Source organism: Pieris brassicae, chromosome 2, assembly GCF_905147105.1.
Source record: "Pieris brassicae chromosome 2, ilPieBrab1.1, whole genome shotgun sequence".
Taxonomy (NCBI): domain Eukaryota; kingdom Metazoa; phylum Arthropoda; class Insecta; order Lepidoptera; family Pieridae; genus Pieris; species Pieris brassicae.
Genome location: NC_059666.1, coordinates 22,787,042 through 22,814,051, shown reverse-complemented (window position 1 = coordinate 22,814,051; position 27,010 = coordinate 22,787,042). Strand labels below are relative to the sequence as shown.

The window sequence follows — 27,010 nt, the reverse complement described above, 5'->3', positions numbered from 1 at the left end:
AAAGAACACTACAATAAAACTACATTAATGCTTAAGAACGGGCGAAGACATTTCAAACCAACTCCCTTCCTGGAAAAGTTCAGAAAAATAGTCCACTGTATTCTTTATCCCAGTTAATACTAGACGACAGTAAGCGTTTACAAACAATTATCATAATCGTGCTATTGTTTCCATATATTTTTTATTGGATTTTTGTTTAGGTAACAAGCCAGATTTATTACTGATGTTAAGGTCTAAGATATTTTCCTTCCTTGGTTGGGACACACACACTGCCAGGCTAACACTTCGGCATGATGTACTGTGTACATGTACACATGTCATATGTCATTTTGTATGTAATCTTTTTCTAGGATTTTTAATTCTTTAAATAAATATGAAATTGTATAAATTAATAAATACAATAAAAACTTAAATGTCTGAAAAATAATTAAATCATACTACGCAGTGAAGTGTCAAAATAAATTTGAATATTAGATTGAGCTGAAGAATTAAACCTATAAATGAAAACCCAAGGCTTTTAGAAGATTTTTTTTATGAGAGTGTAAACGCTATTGGGCTAAATATGTTATAACACATTAATGGTTGTGCATGTATAATTGAGCTTAAAATTAAATATATTTAAAAAAAAGTCAATATAAAGAAATAAAATAAATACAACAATTACTACGTAAAAATAACATTCTTTGAATCTAAAAAAAATAATAATATAATTACTAAAATATATTAGTAAAAGTTCCTTTAGGCAAGGTTCCGAAGATACTGGCAGAGTTCCACTTTTCAATAGCTAGCTAATCTTTTAGTCGATATCAACTCCGGGGAAATAAACACAGATAACACAACTTTCTCTACAGCTGTGATACTTTTTGACATTCAACACCTTTTGTCTTCAGAAAGCATGACTACGCACGCTGTAAAGCACGCGAAAAATCGGAAAAATGTAAATTTAAAATTAAGTAAAATAACTATAAGTTTATAATAAAACAAATAGCTTTAATCCGGTAAAAAAAATTGTCCGCGGTAGCTGCCAGCTCTTCAGTCTCCTGTGATGTCGACTAACCTTTTAGCTATTTACTTAAAAAGCCTTATAGCGCTAGGAGCCCACGGACCAAGGGTCTCGACAGCCAATGGGAGCCTGGACCCTTGTAATTACATGTTTTAGCTTGTTCAGCCGCATCACAAGCCACACCAGCTCTGGTGTTGGTTCCATGTAGATGGGAAGGGGCCAGCGTGACGGAACAGGTTTCATCCCATCATACCGAATCAAAGTCATACCGTCCGGTTTTTTGCAATACCAGTCGGCTCAAGCAGACTTGGAACGTTGACGGTGGCAAGGGTCCGGCGATATCGATAAATGTGGCATGTCTCGAGAAGCGGCCAGCACTTTTTTGGCATGACAGTCCGTGATGCCCTAGCTTGTCGATATCACTTCCACACGGACATTTACGAGGAGCAAATTAACACATTAGTTATATTAAAATGACATATTTACACCTTTAATTAATTTAATTGCTTTTTTTGGAACTGACAGAAACAGATATTGGCTCCGCAGTAAATAACTTTAAATGATTTAAGTAGTACATCATGTAAGTGAAGTAGTAAGTCTAAGTAGGAAGTTTAAGATTGAATTATTTATGCTATTACAATTATAAAAAAATTATGTTTCATTTCGCAGAACCTCAACGCTGAACCGCATCTCAATAGAGCAGATTATAGAATAGTGGTTGTCAAATCTTTAAAACTAATAAAATGTTATCCTTGAAGTACTGAGGGGCCATACTTATTAATGGCCCTTCGTGGGACACGGAACATTAACTTTGGAGATATAAAGACGCTAGTTAATTTTCATTACACAGCTTATATTACGTAGATTTGCCTTAAGGAAAATAATTGTAAAATCAATGACGTATAAAATACATTAGGGTTGGGTCGGACAAGAATTGTAATTTATAAATATTTTTGGTATTATTAATAGGTTAAATAAGACGTAAGATTAGTAATCAGAAAACGAGAGGGCAGACGATCCATCTGGCAGACGTAAACGCGATAAGGGTGTGACGTGTGGTACAGGCGACGACTGATAAGGCTCAAGACGCTATACACCTGGAACGACCGCTATATAAGGGGCGAAATAGCCTCAGTCACAAAAATATTTTTCAAGGATGCAAATGCGTCACACAAACAAGACAAGGCGCTTTGCACCTTACAAGGCGCAGATCCTGACTGGGCACGGGCTTTTGGACACTATTTACATAGATTTAAACTTTGGTAATTCTTTAACCTGTGTTCGAATTTACTGGTTGACTTTCAAAGGAGTGTGCGATCCCAGATATCCTGGAATGGGCTATCCGACATATTGCTCGAACACAGATCGCAGCTAGTAAAGTTCTGCTATAGAATTGTCAAATATGTCTCTAAGATGAATAGCACAAAAGCTATAATATAATAAGCAAGAGGAGGCAAGCCACGCCAGCCAGCGGGCTCCAATTCATCCATAAATATCATGAGGATATTTCCGGAGTAGTTGCCGCCCGAGCCCAGCGGGAGACGCCTAGCCCACCAGACATAAGTTTAAGAAATTCCCTTTTTTTGGAATGGGGAGATTTGACACTCCCCTGCAGCTTATCGGCCACAGTCGCGTGCTTGATAGGATACTAAGGAGTGATTGAAAATATTACTAGAGACGATTCAGACAAATATTTCTCTAATTGTAGAAGTCTTGTAACTACGCGAATGTACCTAATACATTCAACAATCTAGCTTAAACGCCAAATTGGCTTGTCGCTGTCTAGTTTAATAAATCCCGAAGCACCTGATAATTCCGACAAGTAAGGAGGTCACAGTGTCCTTAATCGACAGGTACCGCGTAAATAGGGGCACTTAGCCGCCGTATTGGCAATTAGGTACGAGCGACTTGACTAATGAAGATCGAACGTAACACAACTTAGCTCTTGATAAATATTTGATACACCTTATCACTGCTCTCTGTGTTTTTGACAACGCCTCTTAAGATATTTCTTGTGAAGTGCCTATTTACATTTTACTATTATTATGTTATTTTATAGGCTACAAGTTATCAATGAAGAATACAAAACAATGATTGTTTAGTTTTCAATCGAATCCACTATCATTTTGTGTTTCTTATCCAATAAACGAGAGACATGGTTGTAGTAACTTTAATTTTTCTTGATCATAGAATAAAAATAACTATGTATATGAATATTTTAAAAGCAAATTTTATAACTATAGTACAGTCTAGTTAGATTAAAACTCGTTTCATTAATGTTGATTATGTTCAATAGTTAAACTTAAAACTTTAAATAGACTTTAGCACTTCCGAGCAGTGTTGGCCTAGTGGCTTGAGCGAGCGACTCTCGTCCCTGAAATCGTAGATTCGATCACCAGCTATGTATCATCCTTCATTCTATGTGCGTATTTAATATTCGCTCGATTGGTGAAGGAAAACGTGACGAAAACAACTTGCCATAGACCCAAAAAGTCGACGGCGTATGTCAGACACAGGAGGCTGATCCCCTACTTGCCTATTATTAATCATCTTTTATTAAAAATAATCATAAAGATCAAATATACGGTATTTATAATTTTGTTTACATAGAAATAATAAAAATAAAATTTAATAAAATTTAAAAAGTTTGGTTTAATGCTGACAGCATTGCCTCGCTGTATTGCGATACTTATTCGTTGAGCGAGGAATGCACCAGCTCTAAGGTCACCGGTAGTATCTGCCAGGCGCCAACTTAAATCTTTAATTAGCGCCTGTGCTCTTGAACCCCACGGCCCAAGAATCTCTACTCCAAAAATAACAAAATCAAAGTCGGAGGAAAGACTCCTATGCGACTCAAACTGTTTATTATTTTCTGCCTTCAAAAACCACGTATCATCCCATACCAAAGCCTGTCCCCCTTGGGACCTTGATCCCTTGATCATCGACATTCCATTCGGCCGCTTGCCAACGTCTCTAGCGATGCCTATTGGCTCGAAAATGGCAATGACGGAGGCAAAAGAGCAGCGGATGATGTTGAGCGTTGAGCGCTGCATGACGAAAGTCCCCTGCCCCTCCTCTTTTGGCAATGGAGGCCACGGTGTCCAAGGCTACTTAGGGCGCAAATAGATGTGAGTGTTTGGCGAAAGATAAGCACTAAGCGAATGACCGGCTTCCCTAGACCCCACAGCAACCAACCTTGCTCGGTCTGTAATGGAAATATTAGATTAGATTGACAAATTATCATAAAACGGATACAGAAGTCTAAGGCCCAGACCGTTGTTTCTGATGGTATTTAATGATAATCAGAAGACAGAGAGTGGTTTACTTGGGCATTACATATATCGTAGAAAATATGACTTATTACGAGTAACACAATACTCATTTAGTTTTTAAAGTTCCGGACATTTCGTATACTGTAAATTATCTAAAATCTAAATAATATTGTATGCTTGCTTTGCTTTTATTACCAAAACTGTCCAAAAACACTTAGAAAGAAAATGATAAAGAACAAAGAGTACGAAGCATTTTAATATTTCTTATTAGCGATTAGAACTAAAGTCATTTCCTTTCGCTAAATTAGAATAGAACGATTTCCCATGAATTCCTTGAATTAAAGATAAACAACAACACAAAAGCGGATTAGCATTGAGTTTTCATTTAAAAAGTATAATCTTTTTGAATTAATTTAAAAAATCTATCAATTGAATTAAAACAAGTACGTAGATTGCACAACGCAATAATATACATACAAACTGAAAATAAAACAAAAGCTTAATATCATATTAAAATAAACCAATCTAGCCAATATTCTCAAATACAAATAAAAATATTGTACAAAGATCCAGCCAGGCTAATTCGTTGAGATTAAAAATTTTCGCGACAAAGTAGCAAAACTTTAAAATCCAAGGGACGTTTTTCTTGTTTTCTTAAAAATAATTAATGCTAAAGACAAGTTAGTGAGCCTTAACTTGTGTGTAGGTATTATATTTTATTTTAAACTAAAAAATCTTGCATCAAAGTTGCACAAAAATACGTTGCGCTAAATTATCTACCCACGTGTGGTTCGTATCGAGTTTAATTCCGAACTAGTTCAATAGAATTCGAATAAAAGCGAAAAAGGTTAGTGTAATTACTAATTTGACGCGAAAGGATTTTGTGTCTGCAGTATATAGAATCAAAGTATGTATCAATTAACGATTTTAATCAAAATATTTTTTTATTGAGGCTTGGGAGAACCAATTCGAAGTATTTGTACGTGTTGATCTACGTCATTTTAACTAATAATCCATGGAGGTGTTCGGTATAAACTGTTTGTGTAATATGTTCATATCATCATGTTGAATGCACAACGATAATGTATTGTTCACTGCTATTCGCATTTGTCCTCTACGAGTACTATAAACTACACAGCTGGGAGGCTGGAAAACGTTGAACAATTGTTAGTATTGAACAAATACAAATCGAGTCAAAGAAAGTGAACTTCGTTCTTTATAAGGCGTTTCAATTGTAAGTCAGTAACGCAGAAGATTTTTGTCACAAAATGCAGGTCTAAGCCCCAATGCGCCGAAGATTTACATTTCCATTCTCGGCTTCGCAGTGGCTAGTAAAACCCTATATCGAACGAATCTCGGCTCGGATCTTGCTAGGATTTAGTACGAGCATAACGTTTTTATCGCTTCGAAGAATGTCTTTTTGTATCTGAAATGAAACTTTTATTAAATCAACACTTTCTGTTTTAAGTAGTGTTTGAAATTCTGTGATAAATTTGTTAACTACTCAAGTAATATTATTAAAATAATGCCGCAATACAATTTATCGTATATTTTTAAATCTAAACTAATTTCTCTAGGTCTGAATTAAGGCGAAATCGCGTAAATGTAAGTACAAAATATCAAGACTAAACACGTAACACTTGTTTTTATTACCTTATTAAACCGTAATACTACATTATTTTATATTAATCTGAGAATTATGTTCATCCGGAATCTGTCGAAGTCGTGAAGCCACAGTTAATCAGCTCAGAGAATATGAACCTCCGATAACGAACGTGATATCATACTTGTTGTTGACAGTAAATTGTTCTTGCTCCTCTAAAGAATGGGATAACTTCATATTACAAAAGTATTTAGTTATATTAAAATAAATCCTATTTAGCGAACATGTACACAAATGAAAATTAATTTCATAATTTACATTACGTTTCGAGTGCCTTTTGTAAATATTCATTTGAATTCGTATTAATATTTCAAGACATACAAATCTATTTCATGTAAAAGTAACCTATAAACAGTAAATAAGGGGTATATATTACAGTTCGCTGTCTATTTATAAAAGCTTAGGTAGTTGGGAGTTGTAAAACTATTAAAATATTATCCGATATTAAAGCGCAGCACCTGTCAGAAACTAATAATCCCGTTTAATATAAAAAGTTCAGATACGCTTCGCTGCCTTCAAAATTATGTTGGAACAAAATTCAATATAGAACTATATTTTTACACGACAACCATTATATCAGCTGTAAATGATTAAATTATAAATAATGAACATTTTTCATGATAATTTGTCAATCTAACACGCAATTCATACCAAACATTCGTTTAAATGATTTATCGGGAAAACACCAATTCTCAAATATACTAGATGTTATACAGACTTTAAAGAAATTCTTGAGCGAACATCTCTCAATATATATAATAGTTACACAACAAATTACATAAATATGAAAACGGAAATATATAATTGTATTCGGAAATGGCAGCATTAAAGGTCACAGCCACAGGCGTCAAATTTTTGAACTTGTTTTAATTTTTTAGTTATTATTATAAAGTAGGGTAAAAATAATGTTAATAAGATAAATATCATTCATAAATTTTGATGAAAAATATACGGATGTTCAAGAAATATATCAATACTTTATAAAAGATTAGCTTAGTAATGATTATGCCAGTATACGAACAATAAGAAATTTGCCAATACAAGAAACAGTGGAAGAATTTAGCAGGTTTACGCGTTAGACACTCCACCTGCATGTTTATTTACCCTTTGAATATAAATTGCTTAAAGTAAATATTTATCAGGAACAGAAGTTTCTTTCTCATTCGCTTAAGTGTACACTTCGCGTTTAAATTTGAACGGAACAATACCAAATTATAAAGTAGTTAATGTCAGTGCGGAGTGTACCAATAAGGATTTTCTCAAGTTTAATGACTTTAATTTAGTTTTCCTCATCAGCTCTCAATAAATAAGGGTACTAATGAGAAACTCGAACACATCAAGAGTACTCAGACAGAAGTTTCTGTTGGATTGACTTGAGATCTCTTTGAGGATCAGATATATTAGCGCGGATACTTTATTTATTAAAATTTAATCGTCGTACGAATTTTTGAAACAAATCAAGAGGTTTTATACAAAATAATTTAATTGTCAAAACATTATGATTGTATTATGAGACTATGAATAAAATGTGTCCATAAGAACGGTTTACAATTCTTACTGTAAATTGGCCTTCGCCAAGTGTTAGTCTTATAGAAATCCACACTACATGATTTAAAGCGTATTATTGTACAATATTTGATAATTCAAAATGTTTGCAAACATATCCAGCACTACATAGAAAAACCGGTGTCATTGTAGGTAGACCCATTGAAAAGAAAACGGAAAACTTAAAGGTCCAGTATGTATAAAAACTTGCTATTCTAAAGCGACCGCATCGAGCTAAATTGTTTTTCTGCCCGCAAGCGATTTGGCGTCAGTCCTTACGAAATACAAAAACCTCGCTTCAAGTGTCAGGCGGAAGAAGTTCTTTGACCTTTCAATGATATGTGTTATACTATCTTGTAAGTATTGGAAACTTATTTGAAATATATATTGAAGGATGTGTACTTTTAAAAATAAATAAAAATGCCAAGTCGATGACACAGCTTTTTCCTTTTTGTCTCGTATTATTAAGCGTGATTGGTCAGGTACTAAATATCATACTAGGTTAATAACATTAATACAAATTAGTAAATTTGCTTTTGCCACCACTGTGTCTAATCGTTTGAATTCTAATAGTATAATATAGTTTAAAGTATTATACAGTCGGTGAAACAATTAAATAATAATATTTGTATTTAATACATATAATATAATACGAATATATATTGAATATTAGTAAAGTTGATCTCAGTTGACAATAACGTAACTCTGCTTACATTTTTCCTGACGACGCGATTATTTTATACCCAAATGCTCAAATTTAATGGTATTCAGTGAAAGCATGACAACCCCCTCGATGGTTCTCGACCGAATCTTTTCAGATAAGATACTGCTTAAATCTGTGAACCTTATTTTTCGTACAAAAGATGTGGACATTTGAAAATCCTGTTTAATTCTTTTATCCATCAGTGCCTTTTGAATTGAACACCTTTCCATTATTATAGAATATGGATACTAACTCTTTATCTTTATATAAATATACAATTGTTAAAAATATTTTGTACGTCCGAGTAGGGTTGGCCTAGTGCCTTAAGATTTTATAGGTCGTTAATTTGCCATAATTAAGACAGTAAATCCACATATTTTATTATAACACCGAAATGTAATGTAAAATCCGTTGTAATCTTACCTTTTCATGCCATTGTATACAGAGTGAAGGTTCAATTCATACGGCTTTTAACAAACTCAAGGAACAAGAAGCTTTTACCGCGAAGGAAGTACGATAAATGCGTTGTGATACCTTAAGTAATGCTACAATTTGTTCTTAGACTACAGGTAAGAGTACGTCTACTATCCTAACGATACAAATTATTAAAATGTTTCTTGTTTTACTACGTTACGTTACGTTAGCAAGGTAATTTAAGTCGAGTAATTTTGTCGTTTCATAGAGTTGACATGTTATTTACATAAAAAAAAAAACATTGAATTTTTCTTTTTAAAAAGTTGTTGGGCTGAAAGATTCGTAGGCTAAGAGAGAAAATTCTTTTTTATAGAATTTGTAATTAAACATGAGATTATATATCTTGTATATATGTGAAAAATTAAAATTCAAAATTATGTAAATAATTATAAGTTTATAATAATAATACATAGCCTCTAGCAAAGTGTTTTCTTAATGTGTAAAAGCTATGTTAACAAAAGACAATACTATTATTAATATTGCTAATGGTGCGCTGTATAGAACTATAAATGTATTTAACTGAACTGGTATAATTAATGGAAAAATTAGAACGACGAACTTATCGAAATCCCTGAAAGTATTTAACAATGTCTGCTTACGTATTTTAACAACACGTTCTGCCTGTTTAAACCAGATGAAATATTTTCGAGGTGAGATTAGGGTCAGGCAGATTAAAAGTATGGAATGGATGGTTATAAACATGGAGTCCATTAAATGGACATTTGTTTTTCTAATAGAGTTGATTTATTTAGTACAACGTAAAATCATAAACTTATTTTCATTTCCTTTTAGACAATTACTGTTATTTCATTCATGTCTTAAACGAATAAGGACTTTATATATTCTGTATATCCTTAAATAAAAACACTGTCGCCCATCTTTGCTTATATTAAAAGCTATGAAAGTATCATTCAGGCATAAGTTGGTCATAGGGAACTTGTTTTAGAAGTATCGCCACATTACGTACGACGGAGGCTGTCAGGCTCTCGCAAATAGATGGACCCACATCTGCCACGACCTCACGCCACATTTCATTGATGAGCTTGTTGATTTGATCGCCTGGAACCGATTTTTTTTGAGTATATAGTATTGGTATTGTTGTTTAAATAAAAGGTTGCAGGACACATAAAAATGAGGCAAGTGTATGTAAAAAAAAAAACAATGGCGCTACAACCTTTTTAGGTCTGGGCCTCAGATTTTTGTATCTGTTTCATGATCATTTGTTAATGGGATAGGAAGGTGATCAGCCTTCTGTGCCTGAGGCACGCCGTCGACTTTTGGGTCTAAGGCAAGCCGGTTTCCTCTCGATGTTTTCCTTCACCGTTCGAGCTAATGTTAAATGCGCACTTAGAAAGATTGAACCTACGACTTCAGGTATGAGAGTCGCCGGCCGAAGCCATTAGGCCAACACTGCTCACAGTTGTATGTAATGTATTTAAAACAAACTAAATTCAATTAAATCGTGTTCTAGGAATGACATCTACCGTCTACTTACCGATATTCTTGTCATTTAGTAGATTTTCTAATCGGAAAACCGCCTTTTCTACTTCATATTTCACATCATGTTTTGTTATATTCCAGTGAATTTTTTCATCTTGAAGGGCATGCTCATACCATATCTGAATGCGTAGTAAAGTTTTTTCTAAAAAAAAACATAAGACAATATATCGTTAAGGTAACCTGTATTCTACCTTATTCAGTTCGAATAGCTTCACGGCGAAATTTACTCGTGTGGTAGTCACAAAACACATATATTTATTTCAATAAGCATAAACAATTGTCACAGTGACGTAAAAATACTTTAAAATATTAGTTTTTATAAGTCTTATATATATTGTGATAATGTTCGAATTTAAAGTGAAAAAGTTAACTAAGCACTTAGATACTTAACAAGCATTTATTTCGGCATTTGATTTATACAATAAAATTAATCTCTTTTTGCAAAATATCTTGATTAATATAAGATTTGTATACAATATACACGGATAATTAACCGCTTGGACAGGTCAGTTAAGTAAAGATATTTAAGTTAAGTTTGAACTAAACTTGAGTAATTATTATGCAGAACCAAATCTATAGAAATGTTGCAAAATCACAATATGAATAGTTTCATAGACAACTGTCAATTATACAAACTAAATCATATAAATGAAAATGTTTAAATAACATATTTTTCTTACTAAGTCTTATCGACGCATCGCCACTAGAACGAATTGCTAAAAGTAGAATTTTTCCGCTGACCTCATATTCATTTTTTACATCGAGATTAACCAAAGCGTCAGCAACTATTAATTTTTTATCCAGGTCAAACCTAAAACAAAGAATACGTATAACGATATTTTATGATGGCTCCTTAGCCAATTTTAATAAGTAAATGACAAATTATATTTGAAATTAATATAATTTAAGAAATATGCTCAATTGTGATTATAATTTGATTTTTTTTAAAAACAAGCAGACAGGTACTCGACGAGATTTTGGCTATGGATTTATTTCTAAAACTAAACCTGTAAAGAGATTATTATTTTAATGAATATCTAATTTGCATAACTGCGGGTTTTCTCATTTCATTACTTCTTTTGTTTTAAACGACTCTTCTGTGGTTAATTTCTTCCCATAAAGACCCAATGTTATTCATAATTAGAAGCCAGGAGTTAATTGCCTGTTGACTAATTTATTTCCCATAGTTTCTTACAAATGCACAAAATACCTTTTGGTTAATTAAATTACTCCTACTAGTTTTAAGATGCAGACAGGATCAAAAATTACAATATATAATAAATATTTATAACGGATATTATTTGACAAAACCAGGTCCATGACCATCCACTCTAGGACATATGAATACTTGTTAGAAAATAGCAACTCAACCCTCGTCTTCGATCTTTTAATTTAATATATTACATACACTGTTCTAATGTTTAATTTTTTATGATGATATGCAAAATATAAGCAATGCAATGAAATCCCCTCTTTATAATAATTTCTATTATAATACATAGTAATGACGACAATAATAGCACACTAATTCTATGCCACGTGTCTTGCCCGTAATGTTGAATCACCCGTTGTAATTTCCATCCCCGGCCAAGAACGTATTGATAGATACATTATAAATCTCACAGTATTTTCTTAGGCACACGACCAGTACCGCACAATCCTCCCAAAGGCAAAAACGAATTTAAATTAATAGAAATAAACTTGCGCTTCGAATGGGAATCAAACCCGATACCCCTCACCTAGCAGACACTTAATAAAACCGCTAGCCTATGAGGGCTTTCTTCCAAAATTACCCAAGAAATAAATTGTTTTACTTGTTACCTTAATGGGGAAGTAGTGTAAAAAAATTATAAGAGTATGCTAACTTCAAACCATGCTGCAGCTTGGAGAGCCCTTTGAAATAATTATTTTTGAATAGGATTTTTAAGCCCTTCTCGTCAGGGATATACACCTTCATTTCGGGAATGTATAATGGATCCAAAGACGGTAAATCTCTGGCAGGGTCTCCCAACGAGAACTGGCGAATTGAGTCTTGAGCCGATTTCAAGGCGCACTCATTCAAGTATTGATCATTTCTTGAACATGATTTGAGGTAATCAGCTAAAACATAAGTTATAAATTTTTGCCTTTTTTTAAGTCTGAAATTCACACATTTGAAATGTCTACTTTCGAGGAAACAAACCATTTTTGTATTTATGTATAACCAGGTGTCAGCATTAAGTATATAACGACTTTAAATCTGTCAACATAAGCTTATTACTCTGCAATGCTCTTCAATGTTCATAAATGTAAATTTTTGATAAAAATCTAACGATATAAAAAAAGATATTAAAAAAGTTGACTATACTTTACGTATTTAAAACATACTTTAAAAATATAGTAAACAAATTAGATGGAACGACGATTCTAAAATATACTTGTTTACTTACGTAAGCCCAACGGCGTAACACTCCAGACCGCTAAAAAGAAAACAATGACACCCAACATGCCATATGACCCTTACTACGTGTATGACACTTTGTAACCGAGTTACCGGCTGTTCCTCGACATCTCTACTATATACATGTCATATAAATTGTACCTTACAACTCCTCATTACACGCTGACGTCTTTTAGTAATAGCACATAGTTAATTTCAAGTTAATACTAAATAATACGATAATAATATAATATTAAGAGTTTAGCAATTATAATATATAAATGATACATATAATATTACAGGTTTAGACCAAAGTTTTGTAGTTAAACGTCGCGTATCAGATCGGCTGTTCAAAAATGACGATAATTTACCAGAAACTACTATTTTAAGCATTGGGGTTATCTATGATCAATATTGGTTCCACTTGTTGTGTCACTTGTATTTTACTGTAATTAAGTGCTTTCAATCTAGACTCTCTGTTTTTAGATTCTATATTAGATTATAAGTTTTGACAAACCTGTTAATTAACGTATATTAACTGTATTTTATTATGTTTTAATATTAGGTCATTTAAGGTTGTTTCTATTTATACTTTTTGTGTACCACTTTGAAGTAGTTTATCTCTTAATTTATTGACATGTTATTTTGTGAGTACGTGCGCATGCTTCAACTGTTCAATTCGCACTGAAAGCGAAAACAACATAAAATTAGTCTTATCTTTCCCTTTATCTTTTAAATGTTAATTTTTCTTCCTAGACTGAAAAACGAGAGCCTTTTAGTTGGATTAAGCGATACAACATATCGATATGTATTAAAAGTTAAAATATTTATTTTAAAAATTCTAATTATAGGTGTAGTTAACAGGGAAATAAACAAATATTCACACAATAATTGTTAAGACTTTATTTCACAACGAAAATACATCTAATTCTTAACATATTTGCTGAGGTCACCCGCCAGATATTTGTCAGTTTCAACATATCCAAAGAATTTATATAACAGCTCATACGCTATATCAGTTGCCGATGCTAATATTGTTTTTCCAAAGGTTTGCCAAATTGTTTTGTAATTTTGGTTGTAGTAGTCCATGATTAATTTACCTATAAAAATATTTTAAATTAATGAAGATACATTAACATAATTTACTGCATACTTATTAGTAAACCTTACAAACTCAGCCTTATAATTCTGACACGAAATGTACTTACGAGTCAGAAGCTTTAGGAACCTGGTTTCCATACCCATGGGAGCAATTGCAAAAACTCCAGTTATATATTACGACTTTAGACGAACGGGGAATATGTCTATCAACGAGTATTTGTAATAATTTATTTATGGATTAACTTACTTGAATCTACGTCACCAATATACAAATGGTCGAGCGTGAGGTGACTCGGCCCTTGTAAATCGAAATCGTATTTGGCCAAATCCTTTTCGCATGTCAGGTAAATTTTTCCATCACGTTTCACAACGTCGAATTTAACTTTGTATGTTATCAACATTTTTTCTGCAATAACATAAATATTAGTTTAATCTTAAGTAGAGAAAGACGTGTAAATACAAATCCTATTTCAGATATATTGGAAGGTTATTGCGATTACCTCAGAGGCATAAGGATTCTTCTTCTGTTCCAACGTGTATAATATTGTTTCCCGACACATGAAGAGATACACTGTTTACCTGGTACCCTTATCTGACCTCTAACTGTATATTCTCTGCCCACCACTTAAAAAACGAATAACATTAAATGCCTTACCAATTTTAAGTTTAGCGTTTCCGTTGCCCTTTAAAGCACCGGGTCCAAATAGGTCTTTCAGTGCTGGGCCAGATCCAGTAACTTCATATTTACCCTTCGCAGTTATGTCACATAGGAGTTTCAATACACCACTTCCCTTGTCCATATGCAACCTAAAATGTTAAATGAGATACATTAAAATTAATAATAAATTTCTTTAAATTATTTCGCAAATAATTTAAAGAAATCGAATATTCGAATATATTATCTTTGCAAATTAAAATTCTTCGGCGTATGTGCCTGCAATGAGACACCTTATACTTACTGTACATCTATAACTTCACAACTCTTAAGACCTTTCAGGACTCCTTCTTTGATAGTCAGTTCCGCCATGTTCATAAAGTTAAGTTTATAATTGGTCAGTTTTAATGGATCAATGGGTGGTATATCGTAGTCTGGGATACCTGTGGTAGCGATGCCCTCGAGCGTGCTCTTTATAACTTTCTTAAGGCACTCCCAATCTTCTGGCTGACATTTCACTAAAGTGTCCACTGTAATTTATATGTAATGAATTAGCTTAATTTGGTACAAGTTGGAAATAATATTTAGATTCTTCAAACCAACCATTTCCAATGAAACGTTGTAAAATAATTGACAAGTTTTATTTAAAAAAAACATTAGTATAGAACGTTTTCCTTCTAAATCGATCTGTCTAAAATGTACTCACCAAAGGCAGCCTCGGAAAATGCTAAATAAGCACAGAGAAAAACGTAACAATAATTTTTGTTGAACATTTTTGACTACTACACACACTCCGGTCTGTGAAAACACTGTAACACTTGTAGGGTCTCACGTATATTTTATACCTGAAAACAAAAAACAAAAAACCAGTTCTTAATGATATGGGTAACCCTGACCATGCGTCCGCGCATTATAATAATTACAACAAGTATTTACCCGCGGCATCGCTCTAGTGCGTTCAATGGCGTCCAATCACACGACTGTTCTACATTTTCAAATTTACGCTTTTCATTTATAGAAATTGTTTCATAAGATATAAGGTTATAAAAATTTAATTAATTTCAATAAATATTAAATACATATAATATCACATTATTATATATTTAATCTGTAAAAGGAGCAGTGGCAGAGAGTTAATAATTAGTATTTTGTACTGCATGCTTAGGACTAGACGTTAAAAATAAAGAGCTTAATTATTTTAACAAAGTAATGGATTCACTGGTCAATAGTATTTTGTTATAATGTTTACGATTAGCTGTTTAAATTAGTTTAGGTTAATTGAAAAGAAACCTTAAACACCGTTTAAATCACAGAGGAAATTATAGCCATCGGCTATAGAAGAAGGATGTGGCATAGCTTTTATGATATTATCGTTGTAATACATCATAAAACTGCCAATAAATAGTTTTCCGTACATTATATTAATCGTATTTGTTACACACCATTTAAGAGCAGGAAATTGCAAGATAATAATATAATATTATGAACAAAGCTCGCATCCCACAAATCACAGAGAAGGTTTAAAATGTCCAAATTTAAATTATATGAATTTAAAATAAAAAAAACTTTAACTATTATATTTAATAAAAACATCGAAGCTTAGACTGAATGTCATTCATATATACGATATATTGCGAGTTTTTGCTCGATTTTCCCTAAGTTTTTGCCAATATTATGATTTACAACGAACCGCCTCATTGATTGATTGACATTGTTTGCAGTCCGGAATTGTGTTAATAATTAAATAATATAAATGGAAACGAAAAAAAACGAATATTAAATAAATTTAAAAAACCTATGTAACCTTACTATATGGTAAGCAATAAATACTAAAAACATTAAAAAAATAAACTTCAAGAAGGTGTTTTTCGTGGAAGAGAAGCAAAAGAACCAGATGCATGAATGCGAGTTACAAAACAATTATAAGCAATCTTTATTAGTTTGATTTGACTAAAAGCATAAATGTACCCTATCTTGAATTTTACATAGGATATAAATGTGATACAGTTGTATAATTGTAATTCACAGAATAATACTGTAATTAAATTTTAGATTTATAGCGAACTTTTGTATTAGTTTTTTGAGTTAGAGCATTTTGATCGTGTACAAGTTGTATACGTATTTTAATACAATACAAACATTTTATTACAGTGTTACCGAAACGAAATATTAACTCAATAATACATTTTGTTCCAAGCTTCCTATAAGAATTACTCAGTTTCAACTCAAATAGGTATTATAACGTGCATTAACTGGGGTTAAAGATCAAGCAGTTTACATATTTTCTACATTTGTATAGTAGGTAACAAATAAGTTTTTCTAGAAAAATCCTTTATTTTCCACGTATTTAGTTTACAAAAAAACATACCGCAATCAGTAAAAATAAATATTAAGTAGCAAATGGTTTTTATGAACTCTTTACTATGCATACTAGGCATATTGCTTTTTATCTAGCGTATACTGCAGTTGAGAGATCTTCGGTCAATTAGTAGCTGTATTTTGATGATTATGAATGAATTACTGCGTTTGGTGTGTACAATCTGCGTGTTTATTACATACACTTAGTAAATTAATATAATAGGTATTTTTTATTTAGCAAAGCAGTAAGGCATGCAGCCTTGGTTCCGACATCCAAGTATGACTTCATTATAATGTTCCAGTTTTTATTGACATATTATGTTTAGATGTAATGTGTTGTAAATATATTTTTTAACTTTTCACAAATTATTATTTTCAGCATTGGTGTTATCTATGATTAATATTGATTCCACTTGTTGTGTCACTTGTATTTTACTGTAATTAAGTGCTTTCAATCTAGACTCTTTGTTTTTCGGAAGTTCTTAGATTATAAGTTTTGACAAACCTATTAACTAACGTAATTTAGCTGTATTTAATTATGTTTTGAAATAAGTCATTTAGGGCTGTTTCTATTTATACTTTTTTGTGTACCACTTGGAAGTAGTTTATTTCTAAATTTATTGTCATATTATTTTGTGACTACGTGCGCATGCTTCGCCAGTTTTTTTTTTTTTTTTTTATGTAATAGCAGGCAAACGGGCAAGAGGCTCACCTGATGTGAAGCGATACCGCCGCCCATGGACACTCACATTGCCAGAAGGCTCGCAAGTGCGTTGCCGGCCTTTCAAGAATTGGTACGCTCTTTTCTTGAAGGACCCTAAGTCGAATTGGTTCGGAAATACTTCAGTGGGCAGCTGGTTCCACATAGTGGTGGTGCGCGGCAAAAACTGCCTTAGAAAACGCTCAGTTGTGGAACGACGGACGTCGAGGTGATACGGATGGTATTTTGTATTTTGCCTTGACGTCCGATAATGAAACTCAGCTGCGGGTATTAGACCGAACAACTCTTCTGAACACTCCCCATGGTAAATGCGGTAGAAGATGCAGAGGGACCCAACATCTCTACGCAACGCCAAGGGATCAAGCCGCACGGAAAGTGATTGGTCGTCGACGATTCGAACCGCTCTTCGTTGAATACGGTCAAGTGGAAGGAGCTGGTACTGGGGAGCTCCCGCCCAGAGGTCAGAACAGTATTCCATGTGGGGCCGAATTTGCGCTTTATAGAGTTGCAAGCGGTGGCCCGGAGTGAAGTACCGTCTCGCCTTGCTGAGCACACCAAGCTTTTTGGAGGCTAATTTAGCCTTCCCTTCCAAATGACCGCGAAACTGGACGTTATTCGATATGTCAACGCCCAATATTCCGATGTTAGCTGAGGCTTTAAGGAGAGTGCCTTCAAAGAGGGGAGTAGCGACAAAGGGAGTTTTTTTAGCGAAAAACGCGCATACTTGTGTCTTCTTGGGGTTAAATTGGACTAGATTTAGTCTACCCCAGTCCGAGACTCCACGTAAAAGAGTTTCGACTTCAGACACAAGTTTGTTCCGGCACTCATCAACAACAGCCCGAGAAATACCTGCCCGGCCCGTGTAAAAGGTATCCCCAGTGCTGTCGTCCGCATAGCAATGAAGGTTGCTAAGTTGCAACATATCATTAATATGCAGAATAAACAGGGTCGGGGATAGGACACAGCCTTGTGGGACACCAGCATTGACGGGTTTAAGGTCGGAGCATGCTCCGTCGATGACGACCTTAATGCTCCGATCAGCGAGAAAGCTGGAAATCCAGTTGCATAATTTCTCGGGGAGCCCATAGGCTGGAAGCTTCGAGAGCAGTGCTCTGTGCCACACCCGATCGAAGGCTTTCGCTATGTCCAAACTTACCGCCAGCGCCTCCCCCTTGGACTCAATTGCCTCTGCCCACCTATGTGTAAGGTATACAAGGAGGTCACCAGCTGAGCGACCACGACGAAGGCCGTACTGAGAATCGCTAATCAGCTGGCTGCCCTCTAGATACCTCAAGAGCTGGCCGTTAATAATGGTTTCCATTATTTTAGGGGAACAAGGAGGTTATTGCGATTGGGCGATAGTTGGACGGATCAGAGCGATCGCCTTTTTTAGGGATCGGATGTATCAAAGCTGTCTTCCAGCACTTCGGAACAGTGTTGAGGGAGTACAGGTACCGGAAAAGGCGCGTTAGGACCGGAGCCAACTCAGGAGCACAAGTACGCAGCACAATTGGGGGGATGCCATCAGGCCCGCTCGACTTATGGATGTAACTTCAGGCATCGTAGTATCACACCGCAATAATGTCGGTAGTTCCTTCCCCTGATCATCCAAAGTTGAGTTCGACGCAAAGAGTCAGCCTAGAAGATTGGCCTTCTCTTTTGCAGTATGGGCCAGTGAGTCATCCTCCCTATGCAGTGGTGGAATAGAGGGCTGACAGAAATTCCCTTGGACAGCTTTGGCAAGAGACCAGAAGGCTCGAGTTCCCGAAGGAAGGTGGGCCAATTTCTCACCAAACCTGACAATATGCTCTGACTTTGCCTTAGCGATTTCCCGTTTGAAGGACCTAGAGGCTGAATTGTATGCTTTTTTACGTTCGCCGATAGCCGCATCACAGGATGTCGCCGCTTCTGCCCAGGCTTTATAGCATTCACGCTTACGGCGCAAAGTCTCTTTGCACGAACGCCTAAACCAAGGCTGGGACTTGCCACCGACCGGCACCGCAGAGAATGGAATAAAAAATTCCATGCCCTGCAGGACCACATCAGCGACAGAGTCAGTGACGGCATCCGGAGTACTCAACGAAAAGCAAATGGGCCCCCAAGGGTAGGACGCAAAAAAAGACCGCATCCCGTCCCAATCTGCTGACTTATAGTGCGACACACGGCGACAGCCCGCAAAGCTAGGCCGTAAAGGGCGCGTGAGCGGCACAATGCTCCGTACCACACAATGATCTGATGAACCCAATGGCGGGTCAACAGAGACTTGGTAGGTCTCCGGATGTGAAGTCAGCAGAAGGTCCAACAAAGAAGGTTTATGACCATCCACATCTGGTATTCGCGTAATCGCAGGGACCATTTGCGTCAAGTCGTAGGCTAAAGCAAAGTCGTGAAAGGATCTTCCCGCGTGATCGGTGGTTTCAGAGCCGAGCCAATCGGCATGGTGGGCGTTAAAATCGCCAAGTATCACGATTTCAGCGGTAGGAATCCTTTCGAGCAGGGAATCTGAAGCCATTTGGATGTGCTCAATGAGTCGGTCAGTTTCGGTATTTCCGCTATGGGACCTATACAGGCATGCGTAGAATCGCGGATGGTCATCGCAGTCTACGCGCAGCCAGAGGTTAGATAGGTCCCTTCCTTCAAGCGTCCCGAGGCGACGAGAACAGATATCCTCTCTGACGTACGCGCAAACTCCAGCCCGCGGCACAAATGAATGTTCCAATTTGTACCCCGGGTATGAGAGGTAAGAAGTATCAGCCGGGGAGGAAATCTGAGTCTCGGTAAAAAAGAGCAAGGCCGGCTTCGCAGTCTCTAAATGATAGTGGACAGCGTGGATGTTGGAGTTGAGCCCCCTAATATTTGTGAAATCCACGGTGAGTGTGGATGGGGGTGCCTTTGTTGGATTGCTCCGTTTGCCCCGAGACCGATATTTTTTTTTTTTAAAGAGCGCAGAATTGCCCCCCCCAGAATACGAAGGGCAGCCTGTGCGTCCACCACCGGGTGCTGAGTGTCCCGGTGGTGGACGCCCAGAGGGGGATTCTCCACCGCAAGCGCGTGTGGTACCCCCCTGGGGTAGATTCTGATTCTTCTGCACCTTCATATTTCTTGTAGAGGGGGGGGGGATGGGCTCCGGGAATCTTTCTCACCGCACGAAACGCGAGTACAAGAAGGCGAACCTTTTGTATCACTTTACGCCGGTTTTCTGAAAGACAGTGGTACTACCCCGGTCGTGCCTGCCCGTTTGGCTGAAGCCAGGAGGCAACAGCATGGCACTCCCACTAGAAAATTATAGCCATCGGCTATAGAAGAAGGATGAGGCATAGCTTTTATGATATTATCGTTGTAATACATCATAAAACTGCCAATAAATAGTTTTCCGTACATTATATTAATCGTATTTGTGACACACCATTTAAGAGCAGGAAATTGCAAGATAATAATATAATATTATGAACAAAGCTCGCATCCCACAAATCACAGAGAAGGTTTAAAATGTCCAAATTTAAATTATATGAATTTAAAATAAAAAAAACTTTAACTATTATATTTAATAAAAACATCGAAGCTTAGACTGAATGTCATTCATATATACGATATATTGCGAGTTTTTGCTCGATTTTCCCTAAGTTTTTGCCAATATTATGATTTACAACGAACCGCCTCATTGATTGATTGACATTGTTTGCAGTCCGGAATTGTGTTAATAATTAAATAATATAAATGGAAACGAAAAAAAACGAATATTAAATAAATTTAAAAAACCTATGTAACCTTACTATATGGTAAGCAATAAATACTAAAAACATTAAAAAAATAAACTTCAAGAAGGTGTTTTTCGTGGAAGAGAAGCAAAAGAACCAGATGCATGAATGCGAGTTACAAAACAATTATAAGCAATCTTTATTAGTTTGATTTGACTAAAAGCATAAATGTACCCTATCTTGAATTTTACATAGGATATAAAATGTGATACAGTTGTATAATTGTAATTCACAGAATAATACTGTAATTAAATTTTAGATTTATAGCGAACTTTTGTATTAGTTTTTTGAGTTAGAGCACTTTGATCGTGTACAAGTTGTATACGTATTTTAATACAATTCAAACATTTTATTATAGTGCTACCGAACCGAAATATTAACTCAATAATACATTTTGTTCCAAGCTTCCTATAAGAATTACTCAGTTTCAACTCAAATAGGTATTATGACGTGCATTAACTGCGGTTAAAGATCAATCAGTTTAAATATTTTCTACATCTGTATTGTAAGAAATAAGTGTTTCTAGTAAAATCCTTTAGTATCCACGCGTTTTGTTTACAAAAAAACATACCGCAATCAGTAAAAATAAATATTAAGTAGCAAATGGTTTTTATGAACTCTTTACTATGCAAACTAGGCAATTTGCTTTTTATCTAGCGTATAGTGCAGTTGAGAGATCTTCGGTCAATTAGTAGCTGTATTTTGATGATTATGAATGAATTACTGCGTTTGGTGTGTACAATCTGCGTGTTTCTTACATACACTTAGTAAATTAATATAATAGGTATTTTTTATTTAGCAAAGCAGTAAGGCATGAAGCCTTGGTTCCGACATCCAAGTATGACTTCATTATAATGTTCCAGTTTTTATTGACATATTATGTTTAGATGTAATGTTTTGTAAATATATTTTTTAACTTTTAACAAATTATTATTTTCAGCATTGGTGTTATCTATGATTAATATTGATTCCACTTGTTGTGTCACTTGTATTTTACTGTAATTAAGTGCTTTCAATCTAGACTCTTTGTTTTTCGGAAGTTCTTAGATTATAAGTTTTGACAAACCTATTAACTAACGTAATTTCGCTGTATTTAATTATATTTTGATATAAGTCATTTAGGGCTGTTTCTATTTATACTTTTTTGTGTACCACTTGGAAGTAGTTTATTTCTAAATTTATTGTCATATTATTTTGTGACCACGTGCGCATGCTTCGCCAGTTCAATTCGCACTGAAAGCGAATACAACATAAAATTAGTCTTAGCTTTGCCTTTATCCCTATCTTTTAAAGGGTAATTTTCCGTCCTAGACTGGAAAACGAGAGCCTTTTAGTTGGATTAAGTGAAACAACATATCGATATGTATTAAAAGTTAAAATAATTATTTATTTATTTTAAAAATTCTAATTATGTGTGTATTAAACAGGGAAATAAACAAATATTCACACAATAAATGTTAATACTTTATTTCACCACGAAAATACATGTCTAATTCTTAACATATTTGCTGAGGTCACCCGCCAGATATTTATCAGCTTCAACATATCCAAAGAATTTAAATATCAGCTCATACGCTATATCAGTTGCCGATGCTAACATTGTTTTTCCAAAGGTTTGCCAAATTGTTTTGTAATTTTGGTTGTAGTAGTCCATGATTAATTTACCTATAAAAAATATTTTAAACAAATTAAGATACTTTAAAATAATTTACTGCGATTTACCTGGATTCCATACCCATGGGAGCAATTGCAAAAACTCCAGTTATATATTACGACTTTAGACGAACGGGGAATATGTCTATCAACGAGTATTTGTAATAATTTATTTATGAATTAACTTACTTGAATCTACGTCACCAATATACAAATGGTCGAGCGTGAGGTGACTCGGCCCTTGTAAATCGAAATCGTATTTGGCCAAATCCTTTTCGAATGTCAAGTAAATTTTTCCATCACGTTTCACCACGTCGAATTTAACTTTGTAGGTTACCAATATTTTTTCTGCAAAAAAATAAATATTAGTTTAATCTTAGGTAGAGAAAGACGTGTAAATACAAATCCTATTTCAGATATATTGGAAGGTTATTGCGATTACCTCAGAGGCTTAAGGATTCACTTCTTCTGCTGTTCAAACGTGTTTAATATTGTTTTCCCGCTTACTTATGACACATGAAGAGATACACTCTTTATCTGACCTATAGCTGTATATTCTATGTCCACTGTCTCTTAAAAAAAGAATAACATTAAATGCCTTACCAATTTTAAGTTTAGCGTTTCCGTTGCCCTTTAAAGCACCGGGTCCAAATAGGTCTTTTAGTGCTGGGCCAGATCCAGTAACTTCATATTTACCCTTCGCAGTTATGTCGCATAGGAGTTTCAATACACAACTTCCTTTGTCCATATGCAACCTAAAATGTTAAATGAGATACATTAAAATTAATAATAAATTTCTTTAAATTATTTCGCAAATAATTTAAAGAAATCGAATATTCGAATATATTATCTTTGCAAATTAAAATTCTTCGGCGTATGTACCTGCAATGAGACACCTTATACTTACTTTACATCTATAACTTCACAACTCTTAAGACCTTTCAGGACTCCTTCTTTGATAGTCAGTTCCGCCATGTCCATAAAGTTAAGTTTAAGATCGGTCAGTTTTAATGGATCAATGGGTGGTATATCGTAGTCTGGGATACCTGTGGTAGCGATGCCATCGAGCGTGCTCTTTATAACTTTCTTAAGACAATCCCAATCGTCTGGTTGACATTTCTCTAAAGTGTCCACTGTAATTTATATATAATTAATTAGCTTAATTTGGTACAAGTTGGAAATCAAATTTACATTCTTCAAACCAACCATTTCCAATGAAACGTTGTAAAATAATTGACAAGTTTTATTTAATTAACCTTAGTATTTAACGTTTTACTTCTATATCGATCTGTTTAAATATAAAAAAGTGAAAAAAAATCTACTCACCAAAGGCTGCCTCGGAAAATGCTATATAAGCGCAAAGAAAAACGTAACAATAATTTTTGTTGAACATTTTTGACTACTACACGACTCCGGTCTGTGATAACACTGTAACACTTGTAGGGTCTCACGTATATTTTATACCTGAAAACAAATAACAAAAAAACAGTTATTAATGATATGGGTAACCCTGACCATGCGTACGCACATTATAATAATTTCAACAAGTATTATAGAAATTGTTACATAAGATATTAGGTTATAAAAATTTAATTAATTTCAATAATTATTAAATACATATAATATCACATAATTATATATTTAATCTGTAAAGGGAGCAGTGGCAGAGAGTTAATAATTAATATTTTGTACTGCATGCTGAGGCCTAAGGACTAGACGTTAAAAATAAAGAGCTTAATTATTTTAACAAAGTAATGGATTCACTGGTCAATAGTATTTTGTTATAATTTTTACCATTAGCTGTTTAAATTAGTTTAGGTTAATTTAAAATAAATGTTAAAAACCGTTTAAATCGCTGAGGATATTATAGCCATCAGCCATAGAAGAAGGATGTGGCATAACTTTTATGATATTGTCGTTGTAATACATATCATAAAGCCAATAAATAGTTTTCCGTACATTATGTTAATCGTATTTGTTACACACCATTTAAGAGCAGGAAATTGCAAGATAATAGTATAATATTATGAACAAAGCTCGCATCCCACAAATCACAGAGAAGGTTTAAAATGTCCAAATTTAAATTATATGAATTTAAAATAAAAAAAACTTTAACTATTATATTTAATAAAAACATCGAAGCTTAGATTGAATGTCATTCATACATACGATATATCGCGAGTTTTTGCTCGATTTTCCCTAAGTTTTTGCCAATATTATGATTTACAACGAACCGTCTTTTTGATTGATTGACATTGTTTGCAGTCCGGAATTGTGTTAATAATTAAATAATATAAATGAAAACGAAAAAAAAATGAATATTAAATAAATTAAAAAAACCTATGTAATCTTACTATATGGAAAGCAATAAATACTAAAAACATTAAAAAATAAACTTCAAGAAGGTGTTTTTCGTGGAAGATAATTATAAGCAATCTTTATTAGTTTGATTTGACTAAAATCATAAATATACCCTATCTTGAATTTTACATAGGATATAAAATGTGATACAGTTTTATAATTGTAACTAACAGAATAATACTGTAATTAAATTTTAGATTTATAGCGAACTTTTGTATTAGTTTTTTGAGTTAGAGCATTTTGATCGTGTACAAGTTGTATACGTATTTTAATACAATACAAACATTTTATTATAGTGTTACCGAAACGAAATATTAACTCAATAATACATTTTGTTCCAAGCTTCCTATAAGAATTACTCAGTTTCAACTCAAATAGGTATTATAACGTGCATTAACTGGGGTTAAAGATCAAGCAGTTTACATATTTTCTGTATCTGTATCTGTATAAGTAGGTAACAAATAAGTTTTTCTAGGAAAATCCTTTATTTTCCACGTGTTTAGTTTACAAAAAAACATACCGAAATCAGTAAAAACAAATATTAAGTAGCAAATGGTTTTTATGAACTCTTTACTATGCATACTAGGCAATTTGCTTTTCATCTAGCGTATACTGCAGTTGAGAGATCTTCGGTCAATTAGTAGCTGTATTTTGTTGATTATGAATGAATTACTGCGTTTGGTGTGTACAATCTGCGTGTTTATTACATATAATTAGTAAATTAATATAATAGGTATTTTTTATTTAGCAAAGCAGTAAGGCATGAAGCCTTGGTTCCGACATCATTATAAAGTTCCAGTTTCTATGAACATATTATGTTTAGATGTATGGTTAATATTTAAAACAGTTAATTTTCAGAAATTGTAATTGCATTCACAAACGTCAATGTCAAATGTCTTTCAAAGTGAATCTTTGCATATATATAATTGTGACAAAACATTATGTAACTTCCTTAATTTGAACTTGAAGTTCAAACTCACGTTTAATTCACCATAGTAATTGGTTCTGATAAACGTAAAAATAACTACTATTTGAAGCTAATGGTCATCTATACATACCGAAGCTTATTATTTAACTTTAAGACCAACAACATAATCGGAATCACATACGTTAAATTAAATGATTAAGATTTGTTATACAATAATATGAGAAATAATAAATCATAAAAATCACTGTAAAAACCAGTACCTAAACGTAACCAGTGGCTAAAATATTAACCGCGACGAATGTCACCTTCTTTTGAATGTCGAATATGTAATATATATGGCTGAACTCGCAAATAATAGATTTTACCATCTCGCCTCTCTAAATCACAAAGAAAGTCGAACTGAGTCGGCTGATATTGAGTTTTTCTATCCTGTCTATTAAGAAAAATAAACACTAAATTTAATATGTGCAAATATAATACATTATCATACGAGGGGAGTTCAAAATACAGTAATAATGCGATACATTACAAGAAAAAACATTAGGCCTTCAAGCATGTAGTAGGAGCACCTACTACATATTACGCACAGGACGCCCTACATATTGTCGTAGTAGTGTCTCTCTCTTAATCAGCAGCTCATAATACAACAGTTAAAAGGTGTTTAGCGACATTAGAATAAGCAACAAACACGGCACTAGACAAATTTTTAACTTTGGATATAAACTATCTCACGGGGGCAATCCAAAAACCTGATGATAACAAAATCGGGGAGAGCTTGGCGTTGCTTCTCTATCCTCTACATCCAATTCAGTCGGTAGCTTATGTCTGAGCGTTGTGGTTAGCAAGCAAACATCTAGAGCAGACTTTCCGTTTCCACCGGTTTCTGTGCAGCGCCA

At 34.1% G+C, this 27,010-nt stretch overlaps 3 protein-coding genes across 3 annotated transcripts; all 3 read right to left on the bottom strand.

Moving 5' to 3' along the window:
• Positions 1-9,532: 9,532 nt before the first annotated feature.
• Positions 9,533-12,934, bottom strand: LOC123720358 (circadian clock-controlled protein daywake-like). The gene is made up of 5 exons (XM_045676927.1): positions 12,590-12,934; positions 12,026-12,260; positions 10,841-10,971; positions 10,156-10,302; positions 9,533-9,719 (listed from the first exon to the last, which is right to left on the bottom strand). Exons 1-5 carry the CDS (start codon positions 12,645-12,647, stop codon positions 9,568-9,570), a joined length of 723 nt encoding a protein of 240 aa, XP_045532883.1. The 5' UTR covers positions 12,648-12,934; the 3' UTR covers positions 9,533-9,567.
• A 533-nt stretch (positions 12,935-13,467) lies between these two features.
• On the bottom strand, positions 13,468-15,150 carry LOC123720681. Its single transcript, XM_045677387.1, has 5 exons — positions 15,042-15,150; positions 14,640-14,865; positions 14,336-14,487; positions 13,928-14,086; positions 13,468-13,679 (listed from the first exon to the last, which is right to left on the bottom strand). The coding sequence occupies exons 1-5, from the start codon at positions 15,106-15,108 to the stop codon at positions 13,504-13,506; spliced, it is 780 nt and encodes a 259-aa protein (XP_045533343.1). The 5' UTR covers positions 15,109-15,150; the 3' UTR covers positions 13,468-13,503.
• Positions 15,151-22,623: 7,473 nt separating this feature from the next.
• On the bottom strand, positions 22,624-24,249 carry LOC123720682. Its single transcript, XM_045677388.1, has 5 exons — positions 24,152-24,249; positions 23,733-23,958; positions 23,429-23,580; positions 23,015-23,173; positions 22,624-22,837 (listed from the first exon to the last, which is right to left on the bottom strand). Exons 1-5 carry the CDS (start codon positions 24,216-24,218, stop codon positions 22,662-22,664), a joined length of 780 nt encoding a protein of 259 aa, XP_045533344.1. The 5' UTR covers positions 24,219-24,249; the 3' UTR covers positions 22,624-22,661.
• Positions 24,250-27,010: the final 2,761 nt, after the last annotated feature.